The sequence below is a fragment of the Eptatretus burgeri genome, chromosome 10 (genome assembly GCF_056783735.1).
Source record: "Eptatretus burgeri isolate ZD-2024b chromosome 10, Ebu_testis_v1, whole genome shotgun sequence".
Taxonomy (NCBI): Eukaryota; Metazoa; Chordata; class Myxini; order Myxiniformes; family Myxinidae; genus Eptatretus; species Eptatretus burgeri.
In genome coordinates, this window is record NC_140970.1 from 37,469,674 (window position 1) to 37,495,269 (window position 25,596).

Consider the following 25,596-nt stretch of genomic DNA (forward strand, 5'->3'; position numbering starts at 1 on the left):
GAGGGTCCTGAGTTCAAGCCCCGTTGGCCACTGAATTAATATACACCAGGAGGTTGACTCAGCCTGTCATCCTTCTGAGGTCGGGAAAATGAGTACCAGTGTACTGGTAAGGGGGACACTGCATCAGTGGCATAGCCGCGTCCCAACCAATGATGTAACCAGCAGCCACAGGCTGCACTCAATAGAGAGAGAGATCCAAAGAACACCATCCCTACTGTGAAGCATGATGTCGGCAGCATCATGTTATGGGGATGTTCTTCATCAGCAGGGACTAAGTTAAATGGATGGAGCAAAATACTTAAATATCCTGGAGGAAAACCTGCTGCCCTAAGCAAGAAAGCTGAAATTGGGACGGAAGTTGACCTTTCAGCGTGACAACAACCCGACGCACACAGTCATAGCTACATTGGAGTGGTTAAGGAACAAAAATATAAATGTACTTGAGTGGACCAGTCAGAGCCCCGATACAAGTCCAACAAAAAAAATCTGTGGCATGACTTGAAGACTGTTGTCCATCAACGCTCCCCACGCAACTTGACTGAGCTTGAACAGTTTTGCACAGAAGAATGTGCCAATATTGCCCAATCAAGGTGTGCAAAGTTGCTAGAGACCTATCCCAACAGACTCATTCACAGCTGTAATTGCTCCCAACAGACTCACAGCTGTAATTGCTGTCAAAGGTGCTTCCACCAAGTATTAACTCAGGGAGTTGAACACTTATCCAACAAAGATATTCTAGTTTTGTATTTTTCATTAATTTTCTGAAATTTGTGGAAATTGTTTTTCACTTGTAAGTTGTGGGTTACGATGGGTCGATAAAGGTGGGAAAAGTCTGATTTAATGGAATATTAATTCCAGGCTATAATGCAACAAAAGGTGAAATTTTTTTAAAGGGGTGTAGACTTTCTATAGGGTGTGTGTGTGTGTGTGTGTGTGTGTGTGTGTGTGTGTGTGTGTGTGTGTGTGTGTGTGTGTGTGTGTGTGTGTGTGTGTGTGTGTGTGTGTGTGTGTGTGTGTATATATAGATGTACAAAAACAATTTCAAAACACACTTGGGCACAAGTTTGCCTCACTGACTGGGTCTTCATTCAAAGTCCTCTTTACTAAGTTTCAGCTCCTTTTTGTTAAGAATAGGCCACTGTGTGCTGTACCCCTGCCAAATGACAAATTCCTTCCCTGACTGAGGACTGCTTAACAGAATCCTTTGAAGCAGTACCAATGTAAAAATTGAAAACTTAGTTGTAAGCAACGCGAACACCCCCAAGAGCAGTAAGGGAGCATTTATTAATAATTTTCTGCACAGAGGTGTAACTTTTAAAACTCTTTCAATTATGTTTCTTGCAGTACTAATACTACTATCCTTCCTCCTACTCCTCCTCCTTCTACTACTTATTTAATGGCCAGAATTATGCCCACCTTCTCATGTGGTTAGCATTTTTGGCCCCAAGTCTTTCATGAACTGGCTGGCCAGCCCTGACATTCAACTGATGGAAGTAATAATACCACAGGAAATAGTAATTTGACAAGTGTGCCAACTATATCTCGCTTACTCTTCGTGAAATACACAGTGGGATCTTTAACATCCCTCAGCTGATGTTAAGAGGTGGGACACCCGATTTACCATCCATCTGAGGGACGGCACATAAATTGATGCATCAGGATGACCGTTTATAGTTGGCGAGTTTTGAACTAAGGCTAGACAACTCAGAGGTGAGTGCACATACTTCTCAGATTTCTTTCCAGCCCACTCACTACAGATTAATATGAATAATAACTACTCATCCGAGCTATTTCATAACACTCAATCTTGTAGAAATAAAACAAATGAACATGGTGAAGTCGAGCAGTTTTGAATTTCTTTTCCAAATTCCCTTGTTTTCTGTTGAGTACAGTTCCTTTGGAAGGATAGTTCAAGGAAAGAGACATAAAATGGACCATTGGTGAATCACAACTGTCCCAGACTTCCAGCACCAAGGATACCTGCAGTGGGTATTTTGGTTATTTCACTTGATCTGTCATTTGGTTTGCATTCACTTCACAACCCCATCTGATGGTTCATTTATCCCCTATTGCACTTGCATTTCTGGAAATAAATATTTTTGAAAATCCAAAGGATTTTTTTTTTAACTTTGCTACAAAATGTAATCAGGAAGAGCATGGTTTGTAAGTACCATGCCTTCAGCTAGATATCATGTTATCATCAGCTAAGCTTCACAATCATTACCCTTACATAATATTTCTTTGTAAGCCTGTTTTCTATTGTTGTACAATTATTAAATGTGGCTTTAAGTGATTTATGGTACCCCAAGGTACCCCAAAATTTTCAGTAAGCATAATAGTCTGTTTTGCATATGTAATAAAAATGTTCCACAGCTGATTCATTCACAGAATTTAGTTCTGTAATTTATTTCAAGATCCAGTGTATAATGTGGCTTATGACGTCATTATTTTCATTTTGTTCATGCTGGAATATGAAGTGTTTTCCCTCTCTGTACACTCTGATGATCAGTGGCAAAAAATCCACCCAAAGATTTCTCTACAACTTATAAGAAGCAATTTTCATTAAAATTCATGTGTAATTTTTTTTTATTTGGAATAAGTCTTTCATGACATATACATTTGAAGTGAGTTTAATGTGACATTGAATGAAATTGAATGGAGAAATTTTCTCCGATGTGATTTGATCATCAATCTGCATATTCACAGACCATCAACAAAGATCAAATGAAAGAAGCAAAATATTCCCAAATTTGATTTATCCTCTGATATGACTTCACTATAGTTATACAACAATCACTGACACAAAGCATTACATGTATCCATTAATGTAATTGTATTAATAAATACAGAAACGTACAATAGCGTTGAAGTGTGGTTTCTGGTAACTCTCTATTGCGACATGTCAAAAGGGTTCCTCGAAGCACAGCAAAATCATTTTTCTATTCACAAACTTTTATCTTTCTGCAACTCTTGAAATTTTAGAGACAAAACAATGTTGTGAAGACAGTGGAGTGCAATAGTTGGAGTGAAGATCATCTCCGAGGTGAGTCTTGATGTACGTATTGCAGATTGCAAATGATACGATCCGAGATGTTCATTACTAAGCTTCATTACCAAGCTTGATCTTCATTACTAAGCAGTGCTGAGATTCACTCTTACTTATGTGTGGCCACAAAGGAAAAATTTGAGATTGATAGGATTAGTGAAACAAACACAGTGCAACTGATGCTGTTCTGGATATGTAATACTTGTGAAGGCAATGCAACCTCAGGATTAGGCCCAGATCTGTGGTAGAGGAAGGGAAATTCCATCAATGTTACGTGGTGCTGTGTTCACCTTCAACATCATCCTTATTAAACAGAAAACAGTTTGCTTTACTCGCCCAATGATATTGCATTTATTAACCTTGGCATAAAATTAGAACAGCTGGTGATTTCATTTATGACACATTTCCAGAAATGTCTTTAGGTGAATCTTGGATAAGAGGTTTTAAAGCTGATGTGAGTCCATCTTTCAACCAACTTTTTTTTCAACCAACTGGCCATTTTCTGGACACTTGCGAAAGCAGTGAAATGCAACAACATGCCTGATAGATCTTGTGCCTATGTAATTGCAGCAAACAATGGAAGGGATAAAGTTGGACTTCCGTTTTCATGTGGATATGGAGCACAGAAGTAAATGTATTGCAGTGACAAAAATGGGAGTCAAGCACATGTTCCTAAGTTTGCAATGAATTAAGTGAAAACGATTGCATGAAATGAATACCGTTTTTGATTATTATTTCGTATGTAACCTGTCGCTGCTGGTTGCATCATTGCTGGGAGTGCGGCTATGCAGCTGGTGCAGTGCCCCCTGTTTTCAGTAATCTGGTACTCATTTTGCCGACCTCAGAAGGATGACAGGCTGAGTTAACCAACCTGTTGTTATTTAATGGTACGATTGGGGCTCAAACTCAAGAACCGAAGATCTTAAGCCAGTCACCTTAACTGTTAAGCCAACATCAGGCTTGTATAAATACTAGTGCTTGGTGCTTTTCCATTGGCAATAAAAACTAGTGCTTTACCATTAATATGGGCAAATCAAAAGGTGGCATGACAGTGGACATTGTATGCTGTTGAGAACCCATCATACCACTCCCCTGAACCCCTCTTCCCCACAACCCCGCCCTCTCACCCCCTTTTCTTCCTTCCACCCAAAGCAGCCAGGAAATCCAACAAGCAGCAGCAATGTAAATATTAGTAATTGCATTGTTACTTCAGATCCAGTGAACATTTAACATTGTCCCAGGTTACAATCATACTCAAAACATTCAAATGATAGAAAATTATATTCCTTTTTCATTCAAATAAATGAAAGAATTTTTTTAAAAAAAAGATAGACTTGATCTGTAAAAAGTTTTATGGTACTGTATGAATAATCCTACAAGTCAAATATGAGGATAAATAAACCTTAATAAACATAAAGGATTTCTCAGATTATATGGCACTCAAATAGCTTGATGAACGAGATACAAATGATAATAGTCCAAGACACGACAGCATTTTTTTTTCAACTTATGTATGTGTGATTTGTAAGGAAATGTATGATGTTTATATATATATATATATATATATATATATATATATATATATATATATATATACATATATATATATATACATATATATATATATATATATATATATATATATATATATATATATATATATATATATATATTTATATATTGTTGCGAATTCGCGCCCGCCGGTGTGCGAGCGGCCACGTAACTCGTATCGCGGCAGTCGCCCACCGGACGGACAATTCTGTCGTGACCCTCTCGGACTAACGCCGGGAACTAGTCACGGGTGGGCCTTTTGGACTCACCACGATCATGCCAATCGGCCCCCCGCGTGGGATAGGGTTGTTCGCCAAATTCGACCTACCTAAGTACCCACATGGAGGGTAGACCGGGCGATCGCACCTCGCCGCGGGTCGACTCCGGACACAGGCCACTTTAAGCGACCCGTTCCGTACTATCGGGATAAGCGAGCGGTGTTATCGTCAACCTCGACGGTTCCGATTAATTATCGGGCGTATTTAGCCCACTACCAACCCTTTACGTGAAGTAAGATGGAGATTCAATTAAAGAAAAGACGAAGCGAAACGGGAAAAAACAGTTCAACATGAGGGACATTTATTCCGCGGCACACGGAAAGCACACATATACAATTACAACAATTATGCACCAAAAGCAATTGCAACGAAAGAAACACAACAATGCAGATCTACTACCGACTACGCGAGCACACGGCAACACTTACACAGTTTTACTTTACAGACGGTGCCGACAACACATATACTCAAAAGCAAAAGAAAAGGGCCACCCTCAACGACAAGGGGGCAGACGGGGCCTGTGGGCGCGAGACTGGGTGGAGCCTACCCATCTTGTGATGAGCCGCAAATGTGGCGGCGGTGCCCCGACTCTGCGCTCCTCCGCGGGTTTCGTTGGCACTGCTTGGAATGGGGTGGGAACGGGGCCCACTTTCCGCACTATCTCAGCACGGGGGGGGGGGGGAATTGTTGATGCTCTGGGGAAAGAGGATAGCTGGCTTGCTTGGGTCCCGCGACGAGCGACTCCACTGCGACCTCGACCGCGCTCCCGGCTTCCCCTCTCTGTAGCTCCCCGACAGACTCCGAACCCCGACAGACTGACTCTCCTCCAGACCCGTCTTGATTGCTGCTGCCACACTCCGCCGCCGCCACACCTCTCCAACTCGCCCGAGCCCAAAAACTGACTGAATTCGCCCCGCGCTCGGCGCTTTATAGTACGGCAGGAGAACCCATATGCAAATTTCCGGATCAGGATTAGCTCGGGGGCGGAGCCATGCTCGCCCATTGGACGGAGGAAAAGTGGGCGTGAACCTCCCCTGATCCTCGAATTTGCATATATCGATTCTGCTCCGACACGCCTGGAGGCGGGGCCAAATCGCCCCGCGCTTGCTGATAGGACGGATCAGAAGTGGGCGTGTATCATTCCTGATCCGACTTCTCCTCGGAAAGGCCGCTCTTTGCACCCGCTGCTCAGCGCGCGCCCTGTACGAGTCCAGGACAGCCTGACGCTCGGTGTCCACAAGTGGTGCGGGAATGGCCGCAGAAGGAGAGGCGAAGGTGGTGGAGGGTCGAAAGTGGCGGTCCCTGGCCACGGTGACGCTTGGAATGGCAGTGATGCGATGGTTGCGGGATGGTGTGCTGTGAAGGTAAAGGTCGTGGCTGTTGGCGTTGTTGTTGTTGTGAAGCGGCGTTGCGGTTGGTGGTTGTGTGATGGCGGTTGAGACGTGGTTGGTTCAAAATAAAGATAGAACAGAAAAACAGCTATCTTAAAGGGTCGCAGCCCGAATGAATCACATTTATTCCCTCTAAACAATGGGTTTGGGCTAACTACACATGTCCTTAGAGATATCTCACCTACAGGACCTGAATGGTGGTTTGCGAATTTACTCAACCACAACAATATATATACTGTATATATTGTTACAGCTGTGGAAATTCGCAGAACACCATATAGGTCTTTAGTTATTATGCCAATAAGTCCGTGTTCAGTTAGATTTCCCCACCGTTGTTTAATGGGAATTATCCGTGTGGACAGGGCTGTGATCTTCAGGTGGCCGTTATTCTTTACTATCGTTATTTTGGACCAACCGCTTCACACAACCACCTTAACCACAACCCTCATAACCACACCACCGCGTTTCTACCTCGGCACACGGTTGCCAGAGGCCTGGCCTTCGTCGAGGGAAAGCAGGCGGCCCCCGTTCTCCCCTCCCCTGGACGAATGGCGTCTCCATGGTGAATTCCACCCGGCGTGTGGAAGAAGACAAATACAGCGGCGAGGGAGCGTCCCCGATTTGGTGGGAAAACGCTTCCTTCGAGAAGGTTCCCGCAGGTTCTCGAAGGAGGGCGGGGCGAGAGCGGAGGGGCGGAGCATGGGTTATAAAAAGCGCGCACGGAGCGTTCGTTCTCTCTCTCTGGAGTTGCTGCTGGGGGTTGCTGTAGTTGCTGGTATGGTTGCTGCTTGTGCTGAGGAGACTCTGGACCGGATCAGCGGCGGAAGCAAGTCCTGCCGAGGAGAATCTGGACCAGATCAGCGGCAGAAGCGAGTCCTGCTGAGGAGAATCTGGACCGGATCAGCGGCAGAAACGAGTTCTGAGGAGAATCGGAGTTGTTGCTGGTGTGGTTGCTGCTTGTGCGGAGGAGAATCGCGCCAAGGAGCTGCATGAAGATCTGGGCTTGTGTCCGAGTCAGGAACTTGGAGCGGTCGGTCGGTGGAGGTCCGGGCGTCGCGAGGGAGGCGCGGGCTGGAGGCGCAGCGCTGCTGTGTCGCACGAACCTACGCGTGCATGTGGGGAGAACCGGAGAGAGCTCGCCTGCCACTTGGCAAGGCCTGGGCGCAACCGCGGCTATGCTAGCTGCCGTGGGGACAGGACGTCGCGACTCGCCGCAGCAAGGCACCACGAGGTTGCAGGTAACCTGCAATGGTTTTGTGGGGCCCTTTCGGTCACCAAGGCCCCACGTTAAAAAGGCCCACGGGCCCGGTCTGACTCCCTTGTCTTTGAGCGGGTCTTTTCTTTGCTTTTCTTTTGAGTGAATGTGGTGGCGCCGACTCTTTCAAGTAGAACTGTTGTTAAGTGAATGTACATGGTAAATCATAGACGGTCGTAGTGCTTTTACCTTGCTCATGTCTTGTCCCCTTCCTCCATTGATTGTATGGCTGTATATGTGCATGTGTGTAAAATAAATGTGCTTGTGTGAATGTTAATCTGTCCGTCATGTCCTTTTTCCCCAAATTGAACTGCTATCATGCTTTTAGAATACTAGTTGGGTTTCGAATACAGATAATAGAATCGGGTCCGGCGAGGTCTGGCGATAATACCCACTCTGTTATCCCAGAACGGAACAAACCACTTAAGCGGTTCGTATCCAAACAGGCCTTCTCCGAGGTACGGTCCCTCGGTAGGTTACCCGCGCGAATACTTAGGTATATCGATATTCGGCGATTGACCCTGTCGCACGCGGGTAGAATATGGACTGGGCCGTGGTGTGCGTTGACGGCACACCCGTGACTGGTTCTTGGCATTGTTCCGGGAAGTCACGACTGAATTGCTCATCCGGTGGGCGTGCGGCTGCCATTGGCTAAAGCGGTCATTCGCACGCCGGGCGGCGTAGATTCGTAACAATATATATTTTTATCAATGCCTCCTTACTCTTTCTTTTGATGTGTATTGGACTATTTATGTAGTTCGTCTATTGTTTTGCTCCTCCCTCATACGAGATGCTGAATCCATGTTTATTGACAGGAAACTGAACACAGAAAGATTTCCCAGCTGTCCTAGATGTGATTAATATGGTTTGGAGTTCATACCAGAGAAGAAAACTCCCAAAAGTACACATTTTGTGATTTTATGAAACTTATTCATAATAGATAAATTTCAATCAAGGAACAAAATAATTTTGAAATTGCATTTTAAATTATTATTTTAATGACTTGATAAGACTGAATATGAGTAATAACAAAGAGTTTATAAAAATTAACACCCATTGTTAATATCAGAGTAAACTATATGTTTTATTTCACTCATATTTAGCAATACTGTACGCAATGATTAGTGTGTAAATGATTTAGTTGTGAGTGTTAAAATGTGAATCGATTAAAAACTGTTGTTCAACCCACCAGCTGGTGCTACATCGGAACATTTAAATATGCTGCAGGTTGTGACACTATAAAATGTTTACTTACATGGTGTAAGTTTCACCAAACATCATAGCTCCAAATATTTAAGTATAACTCGTCCATATATTATTATGTGACAACAGTGGAATTCTTTTTTGCATCATATATCCTTTGAAAATAAAATAAAACCACCTTCAGTGTGTGGTCCCATGAAGCTGAGCAGAAGGCTGTGCCATCAGGGGACACACGCAAGCAGCTGACACGGTTCTCATGGCCAAAAAGGATAGCAACGCGAGTGCCTTTGAGTACATCCCACACATTGATGGTATAGTCATTGTAGCCAGCAAAGAGCAAGCGGCCTATGGGAGAGGCCAAGAATAAAAATAAAGTATTATTTCCTTCACCAAAGAAGATCAGAGATGCTTCGAGAAGGTGATGATAAAAACAATCATCGGGATCAGAAAAAGTTTCAAATCAATTGAATCCAATATCATTGGAAATTATTGTGTTTTATACTTATCAACATCATAAAGTTATTGATAGATAATGACCGTAACTATCAAAGCTGTCATGTTATGGAATATATTTCCACATATAAAATTAAGGGTCTAATGTACATGTGTCTAAAAACATAGTAAACAAAATGTTACTTCAGCTGCTAGGAAATGAGAAGTATCACCAAGCAGAAGGCACACACAATTAAGAACTTACAAAACGAATGGTTCCATGCATGATCCAGAAAATAAGCTGATCAAAATGAATTCATGAAAGCAGACTTCATTTGTAACAATGTGTAAGTAGCGTACAGCAGCAGCTCTTATGGGAGTTATCAGATTGAAAATAAATGCTGCCTTTGTAAATGATTGGCAAAGTTTAAAGGAGCAATTTTGAGGGAAAATGGAATTATTTGATTTTTAGTAGCACAGTGCATGAGTCAAAGTAAGTAAAGCATCTAAAATATCTCCAATGGGTATGATCACATTATTGCAGTAATGATATCCTGCAATTGTAAACCTGGATTGCCAATCGGCCTGATCCTAAATATGTAATTTTTTTTCAGATGAGAATTCATATAAAATTCCTAAGATGAGAGTTCACGAATACGAATGAAATAACTGCCTGGGGATCACTGTATGTTGGGTGACATTGCCTTAGAGACTTGCGGTTTTGCAGAACCGCAACAATATTGTGTGGAGACACAGAATAAAAATTTGTGGGCCGGGGCCAAATGTCATGGAGCACCAATGTGCGGGACGATGGGTAAATTGGTTGAGTAGAACTACTGTCGAGGGGGGTTTAAAGATAAAAAAAAGTTTTTGTTGATATTAAAACAGAGTAGGGATGCTCCCCCTTGGTACCATTGTTGAATGTCTGCGGCTGCTGGAGTAATGTAGAGATTTTGTGAGGACCCATTGTGTCCCAGATTTGTAGTATAGGGAGTAGGCACGCACCCCCATTGGGCTACTCTACCAGTGAGCCTTGTGGTACCAAATCACCTAATCGTGCTTGTCACTGTATTTGCCTTGATTTTCCTCCCTGTTTTAGGCAAAAAAAGTTTTTTGAAATTTCTGAAAAGAAAGTTGGATTTCTTTTTGTTTTTTTATTGCTCTATAGTGCATATGCCTTTGTAGCTACATGAAAGGTATTATTAAATGATTCCCAACCCCATTCCTTTGTGTGTGTGTGTGTGTGTGTGTGTGTGTGTGTGTGTGTGTGTGTGTGTGTGTGTGTGTGTGTGTGTGTGTGTGTGTGTGTGTGTGTGTGTGTGTGTGTGTGTGTGTGTGTGTGTGTGTGTCGGGAAGTGTTTTAGGCCCCCACAAAAAATATAAACATAATCAAAATTTGATTTCTTAATATGACTTTTAACATCGATAAAAGGCGCTGCGCGTGTGTGCATCTGTCCAGGTTCCACCCATTGGTTGGACAGTTTGCCTGACTCCACCCACAATTTCAACATAAAAAATATGGCCACCATGTTGGTACTTACTGCTATGCAAAGCCATATACATCTTGGGAGCTGTCATATTCACAATCACCATGCCCACCCTACAAGTTTTCCCTTCAGTGTAAAACAACCAAAGTGACAGTTAAAATATGCTGATAGGTGTTACAGGCCTTGTGAAGATAGGGCTCAACAATTGAGGCAGCAGTCTGTTGCCTTATACCCAGCACAAATAACTAACGATATGGCATTCTCTCAATCAGGGCTTAAACCCATGCCATTATATCTTTTCTGCATATGTTGGGAGGGGAGGTTGAGGCTTTGTGGGGGAGGAGGGGGTTGAAGGCTAGGAGTGGGAAGGGGATTTATGCCTTTGGGTTGAGAGGCGGAGGGTTGTTTGTTGTGCAGTGTGTTGATTTGTGCTTTTTATCCTGGCTGAAAATTTAGTGTAGAGATAAACAAAAGAAACCTGATTTCCCATTGGGCTGGTGTTTGTAAACACTTAAACTCTTTCCTTTTTCACACCTTCCCTCTATTTGCAAAACAAGCTGGAGTTGCATCAATGTTTCAAGAATAATCGTGATCACTAAATAGGAAATGGAGAAAAAGGAAAGGAGCTGCGAGAGGGGAAAATGTACATCGAGTTTTTTTTATGCACGTACCACTGAGAGAAAAGTCGACACTCGATGCCCCAAAAATGATGCTTTCCTTGGAGTATATTGCCACCTCCCGATCAGCTCTCAGATCATAGAGACGACACTGTGAGAAGTACAATGGGTCAAGTGAAGCAGAAAAATCAGTCACCAGCAGAATGTCTCTTCTTTCTAGTGCCCCAAGAGGCATCAACTTCAACAAGTAATTATCATCAACAGCCATTGAATCCTGAATAAGTAACAATGATCAACTTTTGAAAAATAAATTCGAACAAGCTGAATGGTTTATTACGGAATAATTTATAAGTGCTCATGTGTATTTCTCTTGATATGCATCATGCGTTAATCTTGTATGAATCAAATATGGCTTCAGAACATGGGGTTACATTTGTAGAGAGTCACATCACAGAGATGTACAGAGTCAGACATAAATTAAAAAAGGATAATATCCTGACAATAAGATAATAGGTAAAATATAGCTATGCACTATGTTAGTAAAAGTATTTGGACAGTTAGAAAATATGGGGTTTTAAAAAATTTATTAGTTTATTCGATTTCTCAGAGTCCCTACTTTGTACCAACTGTTACTCACAGCTTGTATCAATTTGGGAGGCACCAAAGTAAACCAGGGCAAGTGGCAGTTTGTTGATGGATTGGGGTCTGTGTATTTCGGTCATCAGGTGGAATTTTATGACATCTAGGAGTGCTTAATTTGCGTTTAAGTTTGGGCTCTGAGCGTTTTAACGTGGTCCTCACACCAATACCTAACAGGAACATCAGCATGGTAAAGTGTGTTCTTCTAATTTCGTATGGCTCAAATATAGGATCTATGAAATAAATTTTTTTTTGTCCTAAGCCATTCACGGTTGTGTGGCATCAGGTTTTGTAGCTCCTACCATCGTTCTTACAGGTGGCGAGTTGGGAAGTCATGCACTAGATGATCTTCATTCTGGAGATTTCCGCACTCACATGGAGGTGATTCCGCGAGTTCTCCGGCAAACATGTTGCTGATAAAATGACCAATGCCAGTTCGGCGCAAGTTCACGTGGTACCATTCCTTCTGGTGCAAGTCACATCCTGGAGGTTTAGTGGAGGTGGAGAGATGTTGCAGATGGCCTCCAGCATGGTTGGTTCACCACTAGTTGATTTGCCATGTGTGTCTGCTCGACCCATCATATGATGTGATGTCGGGTGGGCTTCTCTAGTGAAGGGCTTGTGGCTTTTAAATCTTTGAGGGGGCAATTTTTCCATGAGTTTGTTATGTTGTGGATATTCTGTGTTGTTAGGAGCTTTGAGAATCACCTGTCTGGTAGTTGGTGCATCCCTGATGTAACAGTGGTGAATGCCAGCAAGAACTGAGATGTAAAGCCATAGACATCCACTGATGGGCCTCACAGATGCATTGAGGTGCATGTAAACCTTCTTTGTGCCCTAAGTAGGGACACAGTATTCTGCAGAAGGGGTACACTAATGTGAGTGTTGAGGTTCAGAGGATGGATAAGTCAGCTCCCCAGTTCTGGCCACATAGTCTATGGATCAAGTTGATTTGTGTCTACTTTTACTGCTACCTTTTTTGCATGGTATCTGAAGGTCAGGGTCCAATGAAGCTGCACGCTGTCGGGGGAGGGAAGATACGCACAAACCTTCGAGGTTTCCTTCCCTTTGGTGTACGTATGTGCTTCGTGGTGCCGGACTCGGTGTGTTCTCTAACAACTACAATCCAAGCTTTGAGTTTTACGAGTCTGGATGAATGTACAGGTCAGCTACCACTCAAATAGGATCATTGTCAGTTGGTGTCTATAACTTCTGAGTGGCGTTACAATAACCACATCAACTGCGTAATGTTTTAAAAACTTGTATTTCAAACAAACAGATACAAAGTCAAATGAGGAAGTTCACCATTCCATGTAATGTTCAACTCTGATTCTTGTGTTGAATTATTTCCGCCATCTAGTGTCCCAGTCCTGCCGGTACAACTCATGCGTGTTCACTTCGTCCACCGTGGTTGTTGAAAGTTTGTCTTGTTGCGGTGTTCTCTCGTGCGATGGCCCACCCAGATGATTAAAGAGCTCAAAGGAATTCTTTCCCGATACACAATCTTAATAAGTTTTAATCAATCTAATGATAATCGGCTCCACACGTTAACAACCGCTTTGGACATTAACACCTCGTTCACTCAGAGTTAAATCGAGCACAGGACGATGGAAACACACAGCTCGTCACATGTCACCCGTCTCTCTACACCTCTCTCTCGCGGGTTCATATAGTATCACAGAACAATCCCGTGCGTTCAAGCAAATGCAATTCTAATCCATACTGGAGGTTTCATCTGAGAATGTTCCAGCATCTACACAAATTTTACCAGACAGTGTACAGTACAATACCACCATCTACAATCAACATTAGTTCATTACATCAGGCAGTTTATATTACAATCTGCCGATCCATGCGAAACGAAACTTACAACATGTAACTGTCCATTTTAATCGTTAAGGCATTTAGTAATGCTTAAATTTACCACATCTAGCTTTTAACTGACACATGCCATGGTAGGTAGGTGGGTGAGGGGGAGCCAAATGTTGTTCAGCTTGACTTTCAGCTGTTTCCTTGCTTGCTATTCTGCATATGTAAGTTAGAGCAGACTATGATGACCTTTGAGACATAGGTGCCATTATAGGTAGAAGAGGTTCATTGTTGCAACATCTCACATGAGTGCGTCTTCAACCTCCTCGAAGATCTTGCTTGCATGCAGGATGGCAAGATCATCGACATCGGCAAATTTGGTTGCTGTTGTCTTAGGGAGAACTGATGCGTATAAATTGATCAAGAGTGGTGCTGGGAACTCCATTCTTGAGGGCGTATGTCCCGGACTGTCCATTCAGGAGAAGCCGGAAGCATCGGCTGGAAATCATCACTTGAATTAAGTGGAACAGGTGGCTGTCTTTAAATATACTGTGCAGTTTCAGCATGAGATCTCAGTATCAGACAGAGTTGTATGTGGATGACAAGTCAACGAAGATAGCTCCGTATTTGGGATTTGCTTTGAAGGCTGTTTCAATAAGATCAGTTACAGCTTGGTAAGATGTGTTGTCATACTGATAGACATAAGTGTTTTCACCATGGTATTACATAAAGCTAGTTGTGCAGAATTATTCCTCTTTCGACACTTGTATGAAGCATTTGTTGCTTCACAGTTTGGAGAAAAATATGCACATGCAGATTGGGAATGTTCATTTTAAGCTTGAGAGTGTTGTCTCAGAACTTATGGTTACATAGTATTGAAGAGCCAAACATTAGAGACTGTACTGCAAGTTTAAGTAAAAACTACTTCAAAAGATGAGAGGATCAACTTATTAAGTTACTTCTTCTTCTTCTTCTCTTCCCTATATATGGGGTGAGGTCCAATGGCAGCAATCTTCTACTCTGCCTTGACCACGATATTGCTCCACTTCCCCCATCCTCATCCAACTTCAACCACCCCCACCTTATTGATATCCTTCCTTACACCTTATTCCCATCTCAACCACGATCTACCGCTTCTCCTCCAGCGTTGCTCCCTCAACCTACCCATCTTCTTTGCCATTCTCTGTTCTCACATTCGCACCAAGTGTCCAGCCCACTTCAGCCGACTTTTAAACAATCTCCCTCAGCTCATTCAACCTCCTCCTCCTTTCCACCCTCTTCACTCCCACAATCCTGCTGACCCAGTTATTCTCACAGACCAGTGTGTAACTCGATTTATATGATGTTACAATTGAGTTCCGGTTCCGGATCTAACCGTGCTGGACGTAAGTTCATACGTGCCTCCTTGTAGTTCATCAAAGCTAAGTTTTCCAGACCAGATATGTCATTGGTGCCCACCTGGAGACTTTCTGTTATTGTGTCATCCCTGTTTTATTACCTCCACCACCGAAGGTGAACGAGGTTATGTTTTCACCCCTTTCTGTCTGTTTGTTTGTCCATCTGTCTGTGTGCAAGATGTCTCAAAAATTTGTGGATGAATTTGGAAGAAACTTGGTGGACATGTTGAGTGTGTGACAAGGAAGAATTTATTCAATTTTGCTGAAGATTCGGATCCGGATCTGGATCTGATATTTTTTTAAGTAATTCTTCACCATTGAGAGATAGAGCCAAAAATGATATAGTACTGTATAGCATGATATTTCAAAAATGTATTGGGCCCGATATGTTCTCGTGGATCAGGTATGACGTGGCAGAGGTATGTACTCAACCACGTGCCCTTCTAGTTGGTTGTGTTTTTGTCAAATTTTCCATACCTTGATGTGGTGTATTGTCAAATTCATGTCTTTGTGAGTGTTTGGGCTGTCATCTGCTTCACAGAATCCTTCCTCCCACAGAATGACCACGACTCCATAGTCTCTCCATGGCTATTGTCTCGTCCGGTTTTACAGGCATGAACCCCGTCCCAGCAGTGGAGTTGCACCTCACATTGTTATGAAAATGACTTTGGGGTTTAACAAAGCGTTAATTATATTCAGTAGCTATATCTTAATGAGTGTCAGTATAAGTGTTTGTAAACCCCAATTGTTATCGATCAGATTTGGATGTTTAGTGAGATACCCTGTCACCTTTATCCTCATGTCTGTCTCTCTTACTATCTCCCATCAGTGTGTATCTTAAATCACCCCATTGTCCTTTCATCGCACCACAACATGGAAGGCACAGGTGTGCTGTGTCATGTCTTGAACACAAGTTTTACAAACAAGGCACAACCATGTCTGGCACATCGCACTTGACGGCGTATGTACAAGACATTTGTAGCATGGACCAGGGGGATGCTTACTGTATATAAGGCAAGACAATAGCACCTCATGGTGATTCACAGCCCAGAGCACCCAGCTATTAGTCATTCACAGCCTGGAATCCCCAGTGTGAGCCACTCCACCAACTATACGTCCAATTCAGCCAGGATGAGCCACACAGCCGAGACCCCTCCCCCACCCCCCACCAGAGAGCGAGCACACGGCCATTGGCAAAGCATGGGCAGCCTGATTTGTGAACCACCTCCTCCCTCCCCCGTAAAGCCAACTGTGCTCACTGATATGTATATATATATATATATATATATATATATATATATATATATATATATATATATATATATATATATATATATATATATATATTCTACACATATATGTAGGTGTATGTGTATACTAGTACAGACCGTGGCATCATCAGAGCCAGTGGCAAAAGCATCTCCGCTGGGATAAAATCTGAAAAGAGCACAAACATTTCATTAACTAGATTTCATTAATCCTTATTGTAGTGCAAGCATGAATAACTTTCCAAGCCTTTGTATTTGTGTTTTTCTCACCGTACGCTGTTTATATCTGATTCATGTGTCTCGAAGCACTGAACGCATTGTCCAGTTCGTATATCCCACACCAGCGCTTTCTTGTCACAGCCCTATGTACAACACACACTGCTTGTAAAACTTCAACATCCATGAACAAACTTTGAAAACCTGAATATATCGGTGTATAAAGAGCAATCAAATCCGCAATATGTCAAGATGAGACACCAATTTGAAGAAGAAAATGTAACATACTTCCTTGAAAGGCTACAAAGTACTCAAGACAAACTTTCATTTGTGCTCAATTATTTTGTTTCAATTAAGAATTCCAGCACCAGGATCAATTAAATGTATTTTTGAATGTAAGTCTGCAAATTCCTACTTGGCTGTTAGTATTGCCCTGGGATTCCGCTGGTTTTGACTTTTAAAGTTACGTGGAAAAAAAAACAACAACCAGATTTTGGAGATTATGGCATTTTTATAGCAACTACACCACCTACAGGTTTTTGGTTTGCAGCAGAGGTGAGCAGCATATATGGAGGAGAGGATCCAGCATTTGTGAATGTGTAACTGCCTGTTGAGGTCCTTCACTGGAAAACACAATGCAAGTGCTGACTGGGGTGTCACAGTGTCTGTCTTACACTGCTTGTGGCATGGTGTGTTCCCTATTTTGAAGGCAAGCATTAATGGCTTGTTGAGATAACAGCAGGCTGCAAATTGCTGGAACTTGCCATCGGGGCATCACCACCTTGTCAATCCATCCCCTCTGATGCATGAAGTCCCTCCATCGTCGTGCCATAAGTGGGTGTGAAACTTTTACCATCTTAATATGCTGCTGTATCACAGTGGTCTGTAGAAGACAACGTGCTGCTTGCTGTCCTCCCTGTGACACATAATTATCACCATTGCCACTGATTTATACAACCTTTGCTGCCAACCAGAGTTCAAATCTGTCTTCTTCCTCTTTTTACTCTTCTCCTGAATCCAGTATTCTGTAATTATTAAGTATACTACGTACTCTGCCATAAATTATGGTTCTGAGTGTGCAGCCATTTTTTAGCACGCTGCCATTCAAGTCAAGTTAAGTATTCTGCATACAAGTGGGAAAGGTTGACATAGTAATATACAGTGTCTATAGAAAGTCTACATCTCCTTTAAAATTTTTCACCTTTTGTTGCCTTATAACCTGGAATTAAATTGCATTAATTCAGCCTTTTTCCACCTTTATTTACACATCATAACACACAACTTCCAAGAGAAAAACATTCGACAAATTTCAGAAAATTAATGAAAAAGACAAAACTTACAATATCTTGGTTGGATAAGTGTCCACCCCCCTAAGTAAATACTTGGTGGAAGAATCTTTGACAGCATTTACAGCTGTGAGTCTGTTGGGATAGGTCTCCACCAACTTTCACACCTTTATTGGGTAATATTTTCCCATTCTTCAGTACAAAACTGTTCAAGCTCAGTCAAGTTGCATGAGGAGCGTTGATGGACAGCAATGTTCAAGTCATGTCACAGATTTTCGATTGGATGTAGGTCGGGGCTCTGACTGGGCCACTCAAGGACATTTATCTTTTTGTTCCTCAGCCACTCCAGTGTAGCCTTGGCTGCATGCTTCATGTCGTTGTCAATCTGAAAGGTGAACTTCTGTCCCAATTTCAGCTTTTTTGCAGAAGGCAGCAGGTTTTCCTCTGGGATTTTTCTGTATTTTGCTCCATCCATTTTCCCTTCTATCCTGACAAGTGCCCCAGTCCCTGCTGATAAGAAACATTCCCATAACGTAATGCTGCCACCCCCATGCTTCACAGTCAGGATGGTGTTTATTGGGTGATGTGGTGTGTTAGGTTTGCACCAAACATGATGTTTTGCATTTTGGCAAAAAAGTTCCATCTTGGTTTCATGAGACCACAAAACGTTTTGCCACATGACTTCAGAATCACTGGAGTGGTTTTTTTGCTGACCTCAAACAGGACTCAAGGTGGGCTTTTTGAGTAATGGCTTCCTTCTTGCCACCCGACCATACAGGCCAGACTTGTGGAGTGCTTGGAATATTGTTGTCACATGCACACAGTGACCAGTTTTTGCTGTAAAGGCATGTAGCTCTTTCAAAGTTGCCATTGGCCTCTTGGTGGCCTCTCTGATCAGTCTCCTTGCTTGGTCATCCAGTTTGGAGGGATGGGCTGATCGGGGCAGGGTCTTTGTGGTACCATATGCCTTCCACTTCTTTATGATTGTCTTGACTGTGCTCCAAGGGATATTCAAGGCTTTTGAAATGTTTTTATACGCATCCCCTGATCTGTGCCTTTCCATAACTTTATCCTGGAGATCTTTTGAAAGCTCCTTTGTGCTCATGGTTGTGTCTTTGCTGTGAAATGCACTACCCAGCAGAGGAAACCCACAGGAACAGCTGATTTTATCCTGAAATAATCAGAATCATAACAATTTAACACAGGTGAAGGTCAATTAACTTGCTCTGTGATTTTTAAGGCAATTGGTTACACCTGAGCTCATTTACAATTGCTATTATAAGGAGAGGGGTGGACACCTGTCCCACCAACATATTCCAGTTTTGTATTTTTCCTTAATTTTTTGAAATTTGTGTAATTTGTTCTTCACTTGGAAGTTGTGGGTTACGTTGTGTAAATAAAGGTGGAAAAAGTCTGATTTAATGCAATTTAATTCCAGGCTATAAGGCAACAAAATGGGGAAATTTTTAAAAGGGGGTGTAGACTTTCTTTCGACACTGTGAGTAAGGCTTGTTTTACATTGTATAATTATTACTCAATTCTATTTTGGGTAAGGTTGTTTAATTATCATGATCATGAAGACATCTATTTTGGTAAAAAGGTGTTATATTATGATCTGATGTTGATGTGTCATTGCCAGCCTCCATCATTTGGGCAAAAGCTCCATTCATTCTGTTCTGTGATTGGGGTATGGTGCCCACCGAGAGACATTGTCTCACTGTGCCTTCCTTACAAAGCTTAGCCTACTGAACTTCCCTGTGGACTGAACTCCAGTCACGTGACAGCATCATAGGAAAATACATTGAGCAATAGAGTAAGAAAAGCAAAGCCACAATCTTGCTATTATGGAGCACATGTGGATGTCACCAAAACTCCAAAACTTGCATGTGGCAGAAATCTGCCACCTTTGCTGGTACCCAGTATTACAAATCATCTTTCTTTCACGATATTTGAGTACGATATGTTGTGATCAATAAAATTTCTTTCGAAAAATGACAAAAATTGTATAGTGCATTTCCAAGACTCTGCTGCAGCACATTGACCCCTGAAGGTGGGCTGAGTGCCCGCTCGTGTAATTAATTATGAAATTCACAAGAACCTGAATGGATTGGGAAAATAACACCACCTGTCAGGCTGTGTTGCTCAAGCTCCATTTTGGGCCACTAATTCACATTGAGCAAACCAGCTGAGTGCCACACACTTCCACTCACTTTTACCTATATGGCTGATTTTTACTTTACGTGTCTCTTTTTGTTCCTGGTTGTCACATTTCTCACCCCTGATATGAAAGTATTTCCAGTTTCAGATGGTGCAAGATCAAGGCACAAAACATCTGCTCCATGGCCATGGAAACTCTGGAGTAGCTGTCCACTTTCCACATCCCATAAAGCACATGTTCCATCACCACTTGCTGTGAGCAGCTGTTGAGGGGTATGAAAGAAAAAACATTTAAAAATCAAAACACCAGAATAATCATCATAAGGGTAAACAGACTTCAAAAATAAAATAACAATGACAAATAAAACGACTACTACTTTTAACCATGCCATTTTCCCATATGAGGAGTTTGGTTGGCTGATGGCCCCTATCCACTTAGTCCTGTCAAAGTCCTGTCAAAAGCATCCTCCTCCATAAACCCCAACAACTGCATGTCTGCTGAGTGCATCCTTCCAGATCTTTTTTGGTCTACCTCTTGGTCTTTTCCCTTCAACTACTAAACTAGTGACATTCTTGACAGACTCATCTTCTCTCTTTCATGCAACACACCCAAACCACCTTAGTCTTTTCTCTCCCAACTATTCTTCAGTACTATTAGCTTTGAGCTTCTTTTTTATGTTTTGAGCTTCTCAACCCCTCTCGTGAGGAAGCTTTGAGCTTCTCTTTTCTTTTATTAGCTTTCACACAACCATATCTTCATGCAAATAGCCTGAGGGTTATAAGTTTAAAAAAATATTCCAAAAGGGAGAGCGAAGGGGAGGGAGAGGAATGGGAGAGAACGAGGGACAGAGAGCGAGGAAGGTTGGAGAGAGAGCGAGAGAGGTGGGAGTGAGAGGGGTGGGACAGAGAGCGGGAGGGGTGGGACAGAGAAGCGGGAGAGGTGGGACAGAGAGCGGGAGAGGTGGGACAGAGAGCGGGAGAGGGGTGGGACAGAGAGCGGGAGAGGGGTGGGAGAGAGAGCGGGAGAGGGGTGGGAGAGAGAGCGGGAGAGGGGTGGGAGAGAGAGCGGGAGAGGGTTGGGAGAGAGAGAGGGGTGGGAGAGAGAGCGGGAGAGGGGTGGGAGAGAGAGCGGGAGAGGGGTGGGAGAGAGAGGGGGAGAGGGGTGGGAGAGAGAGAGCGGGAGGGGTGGGAGAGGGAGCGGGAGGGGTGGGAGAGAGAGAGAGCGAGGGGGTGGGAGAGAGAGAGTGGGAGAGAGAGCGGGAGGGTGGGAGAGAGAGCGGGAGGGGTTGGAGCGAGAACGGGAGGGGTGGGAGAGAGAACGGGAGGGGTGGGAGAGAGAGAGCAGGAGGGGTGGGAGAGAGAGCAGGAGGGGTGGGAGAGAGAGCAGGAGGGGTGGGAGAGAGAGCAGGAGGGGTGGGAGAGTGTGAGTGGTGGGAGAGAGAGAGCGGGAGGGGTGGGAGAGAGAGCGGGAGTGGTGGGAGAGAGAGTGGGAGTGGTGGGAGAGAGAGTGGGAGTGGTGGGAGAGAGAGCGGGAGTGGTGGGAGAGAGAGCGGGAGTGGTGGGGGAGAGAGCGGGAGTGGTGGGAGAGAGAGAGAGCGGGAATGGTGGGAGAGAGCGGGGGTGGTGGGAGAGAGAGCGGGGTTGGTGGGAGAGAGAGCGGGAGTGGTGGGAGAGAGAGAGAGAGCGGGGTTGGTGGGAGAGAGAGAGCGGGAGTGGTGGGAGAGAGAGAGCGGGAGTGGTGGGAGAGAGAGAGAGAGCGGGGTTGGTGGGAGAGAGAGCGGGAGTGGTGGGAGAGAGAGAGAGCGGGAGTGGTGGGAGAGAGAGAGAGAGCGGGAGTGGTGGGAGAGAGAGAGAGAGCGGGAGTGGTGGGAGAGAGAGAGAGCGGGAGTGGTGGGAGAGAGAGCGGGAGTGGTGGGAGAGAGAGAGAGAGCGGGAGTGGTGGGAGAGAGAGAGAGAGCGGGAGTGGTGGGAGAGAGAGAGAGCGGGAATGGTGGGAGAGAGAGCGGGAGTGGTGGGAGAGAGAGAGCGGGAGTGGTGGGAGAGAGAGAGAGCGGGAGTGGTGGGAGAGAGAGCGGGAGTGGTGGGAGAGAGAAGCGGGAGTGGTGGGAGAGAGAGAGCGGGAGTGGTGGGAGAGAGAGCGGGAGTGGTGGGAGAGAGAGAGCGGGAGTGGTGGGAGAGAGAGAGAGCGGGAGTGGTGGGAGAGAGAGAGCGGGAGTGGTGGGAAAAGAGAGGCGGGAGTGGTGGGAAGAGAGAGAGCGGGAGTGGTGGGAGAGAGAGAGAGAGAGAGAGAGAGAGAGAGAGAGAGAGAGAGAGAGAGAGAGAGAGAGAGAGAGAGAGAGAGAGAGAGAGAGAGAGAGAGAGAGAGAGAGAGAGAGAGAGAGAGAGAGCGGGAGTGGTGGGAGAGAGCGGGGGTGGTGGGAGAGAGAGCGGGGTTGGTGGGAGAGAGAGCGGGAGTGGTGGGAGAGAGAGAGAGCGGGGTTGGTGGGAGAGAGAGCGGGAGTGGTGGGAGAGAGAGCGGGAGTGGTGGGAGAGAGAGAGAGCGGGGTTGGTGGGGAGAGAGAGCGGGAATGGTGGGAGAGAGAGAGCGGGAGTGGTGGGAGAGAGAGAGCGGGAGTGGTGGGAGAGAGAGAGAGCGGGAGTGGTGGGAGAGAGAGAGAGCGGGAGTGGTGGGAGAGAGAGGGAGCGGGAGTGGTGGGAGAGAGAGAGCGGGAGTGGCGGGAGTGAGAGAGAGCGGGAGTGGGGGGAGAGAGAGAGAGCGGGAGTGGGGGGAGAGAGAGAGAGCGGGAGTGGTGGGAGAGAGAGAGCGGGAGTGGTGGGAGAGAGAGAGAGCGGGAGTGGTGGGAGAGAGAGAGCGGGAGTGGTGGGAGAGAGAGAGCGGGAGTGGTGGGAGAGAGAGAGCGGGAGTGGTGGGAGAGAGAGAGCGGGAGTGGTGGGAGAGAGAGAGGGGGAGTGGTGGGAGAGAGAGAGAGCGGGAGTGGTGGGAAAGAGAGAGAGCGGGAGTGGTGGGAAAGAGAGAGAGCGGGAGTGGTGGGAGAGAGAGAGAGAGAGAGAGAGAGAGAGAGAGAGAGAGAGAGAGAGAGAGAGAGAGAGAGAGAGAGAGAGAGAGAGAGAGAGAGAGAGAGAGAGAGAGAGCGGGAGTGGTGGGAGAGAGAGAGAGAGAGAGAGAGAGAGAGAGAGAGAGAGAGAGCGGGAGTGGTGGGAGAGAGAGAGAGAGAGAGAGAGAGAGAGAGAGAGAGAGAGAGAGAGCGGGAGTGGTGGGAGAGAGAGAGAGAGAGAGCGGGAGTGGTGGGAGAGAGAGAGAGAGAGCGGGAGTGGTGGGAGAGAGAGAGAGAGCGGGAATGGTGGGAGAGAGAGAGAGAGAGAGAGAGAGAGAGAGAGCGGGAATGGTGGGAGAGAGAGAGCGGGAGTGGCGGGAGAGAGAGCGGGAGTGGTGGGAGAGATAGAGAGAGAGAGAGAGAGAGAGAGAGAGAGAGAGAGAGAGAGAGAGAGAGAGAGAGAGAGAGAGAGAGAGAGAGAGAGAGAGAGAGAGAGAGAGAGAGAGAGAGCGGGAGTGGTGGGAGAGAGAGAGAGAGAGAGAGAGAGAGAGCGGGAGTGGTGGGAGAGAGAGAGAGAGCGGGAGGGGTGGGAGAGAGAGAGAGCGGGAGTGGTGGGAGAGAGAGAGCGGGAGTGGTGGGAGAGAGAGAGAGAGCGGGAGTGGTGGGAGAGAGAGAGAAGCGGGAGTGGTGGGAGAGAGAGCGGGAGTGGTGGGAGAGAGAGAGAGCGGGAGTGGTGGGAGAGAGAGAGAGGGAGTGGTGGGAGAGAGAGAGAGCGGGAGTGGTGGGAGAGAGAGAGAGCGGGAGTGGTGGGAGAGAGAGAGAGAGCGGGAGTGGTGGGAGAGAGAGAGAGAGAGCGCGAGAGTGGTGGGAGAGAGAGAGAGAGAGAGCGGGAGTGGTGGGAGAGAGAGAGAGCGGGAGTGGTGGGAGAGAGAGAGAGAGAGAGAGCGGGAGTGGTGGGAGAGAGAGAGAGAGAGAGAGAGAGAGAGAGAGAGAGAGAGAGAGAGAGAGAGAGAGCGGGAGTGGTGGGAGAGAGAGAGAGAGCGGGAGTGGTGGGAGAGAGAGAGAGAGAGCGGGAGTGGTGAGAGAGAGAAATAGCGAGAGGGGTGGGTCTCTGTTTGTCTGTGTGTTTTACCATCCTCCCAACAGTGTCGATTCCATCTACATCTGTCTCAGACGACATGGACCAACTTTTAATCACTCGGCCCAACTCTCTCTTCCACATGTGTGGTTACTTCAATTGTCACCATGCTCATTGGCTGGGTGATAGTACCTCTCTCACCAATCATGGCACTTCTGCAAAGGACTTCTGTGATTCCATGGATCTGACTCAATCCATTAACTTTCCCACCCGGATTTTCCCAACAGCAAATCTTCCCTCCTATATTTCCCTGCCAATGTATCTTGCTAATCTGCCACCTCAATTGGCTCATATGATCATGTGCTTGTGAAGGTCAACATCTCTCTGGCCATTTTCAGAGAACAGCCTCAGCAAGTCAGTCTGGAAGTCTGGAACAAGGCAAGTCTGGAAATTCATTCAGGCAAACTGGCAGGGACTGCAAGCAGCCATCTCACTTCAGGACTGGTCTCCTATATCCACCGCGACTGAAATTAATTCAGCCTGGGAATTCTTACACGTAAACCTGCTCTCTCTTATGCACAGATTCATCCTATCTCATCTTCAATTATCTCACCCATCCTCCCGCTCTTAGTACTCTGAATCCAATGTTGCTTTAAAACAACTTGCATTGTCTTCCTGCAAGGCAAATCCAACTGAAGGCAACCTCAGATCATTCCACAAAGCCCACAACAAGTGTGTCTCGTCTCAGAAGAGCCAGAAAACAACATCTGTCAAATCACAAGAATTAACTTTCAAACTTTTCTCACCCTTCTAAAATCTGGTGGTTCCTTGTCAAGTCTGTCTCTGGTGTATGCTCCCTCCATCCCTTTCCTCACTTCAGATGACACCACAGCCGACTCTACTCGTGAAAAGGCCGAATGCCTCAATTCTGCATTTGCTTCAGTATCTTGTGTCTTGAACCCCTCTCTCTCTGTTCCCACCCCACCCAGTTGGACCCAACTGCTCCTAAGTTATGTCTTTTGCACCTCAAAAGGTGGAAAAGTTTCTGACAACCCTCAACTCTGATTGCAACTGGACTAGACCGCATCAGCTCACGTGTCCTAAAAACCTGCTCTGCTGCTCTTGCACTTCCTCTCTTTGCCCTTTTTACCCTGTCAATTACAATAGGTCATCCTCCATCTGCTTGGAAATCAGCCAACATCACAGCATCACATAAAAATGTGCAAAAACAGATCCTCATATAGATATATGAAAACTCATATCAAACCTCATATAAAAACAGATCTATAGCTCAATTCGCTTACTTCCAATCATCAACAAAGTCATGGAATCCAATATTGCTTCTGACATGAAATCCTTCCTCTTCTCCAATGACTTGATTTCCGATCATCAATTTGGATTCAGACCTCGTCACTCTACTGTGGAAATGCTGCTTCTATTCTCCCAGCAAT

General features: G+C 45.1%; 2 protein-coding genes across 9 annotated transcripts in view; one reads left to right on the top strand and one right to left on the bottom strand.

Moving 5' to 3' along the window:
* LOC147018337 (uncharacterized) overlaps positions 1 to 2,859 on the top strand; it is a 74,856-nt gene extending 71,997 nt beyond the window's left edge. For all 6 annotated transcript variants that reach the window (XM_085897907.1, XM_085897905.1, XM_085897903.1 and 3 more), the window contains one exon: positions 1,893 to 2,859. The gene's annotated coding sequence lies outside the window, so the exon portion shown is untranslated. The remainder of the gene's footprint in view (positions 1 to 1,892) is intronic.
* GNB5 (G protein subunit beta 5) overlaps positions 2,615 to 25,596 on the bottom strand; it is a 128,966-nt gene continuing 105,984 nt past the window's right edge. For all 3 annotated transcript variants that reach the window (XM_085897901.1, XM_085897902.1, XM_085897900.1), the window contains 6 exons: positions 20,152 to 20,295; positions 16,644 to 16,735; positions 16,494 to 16,542; positions 11,315 to 11,411; positions 8,903 to 9,069; positions 2,615 to 3,285 (listed from right to left, as the gene is read on the bottom strand). In XM_085897901.1, coding sequence (XP_085754027.1) covers positions 3,274 to 3,285; positions 8,903 to 9,069; positions 11,315 to 11,411; positions 16,494 to 16,542; positions 16,644 to 16,735; positions 20,152 to 20,295 — 561 coding nt within the window. In that variant the 3' untranslated portion in view covers positions 2,615 to 3,273. The remainder of the gene's footprint in view (positions 3,286 to 8,902; positions 9,070 to 11,314; positions 11,412 to 16,493; positions 16,543 to 16,643; positions 16,736 to 20,151; positions 20,296 to 25,596) is intronic.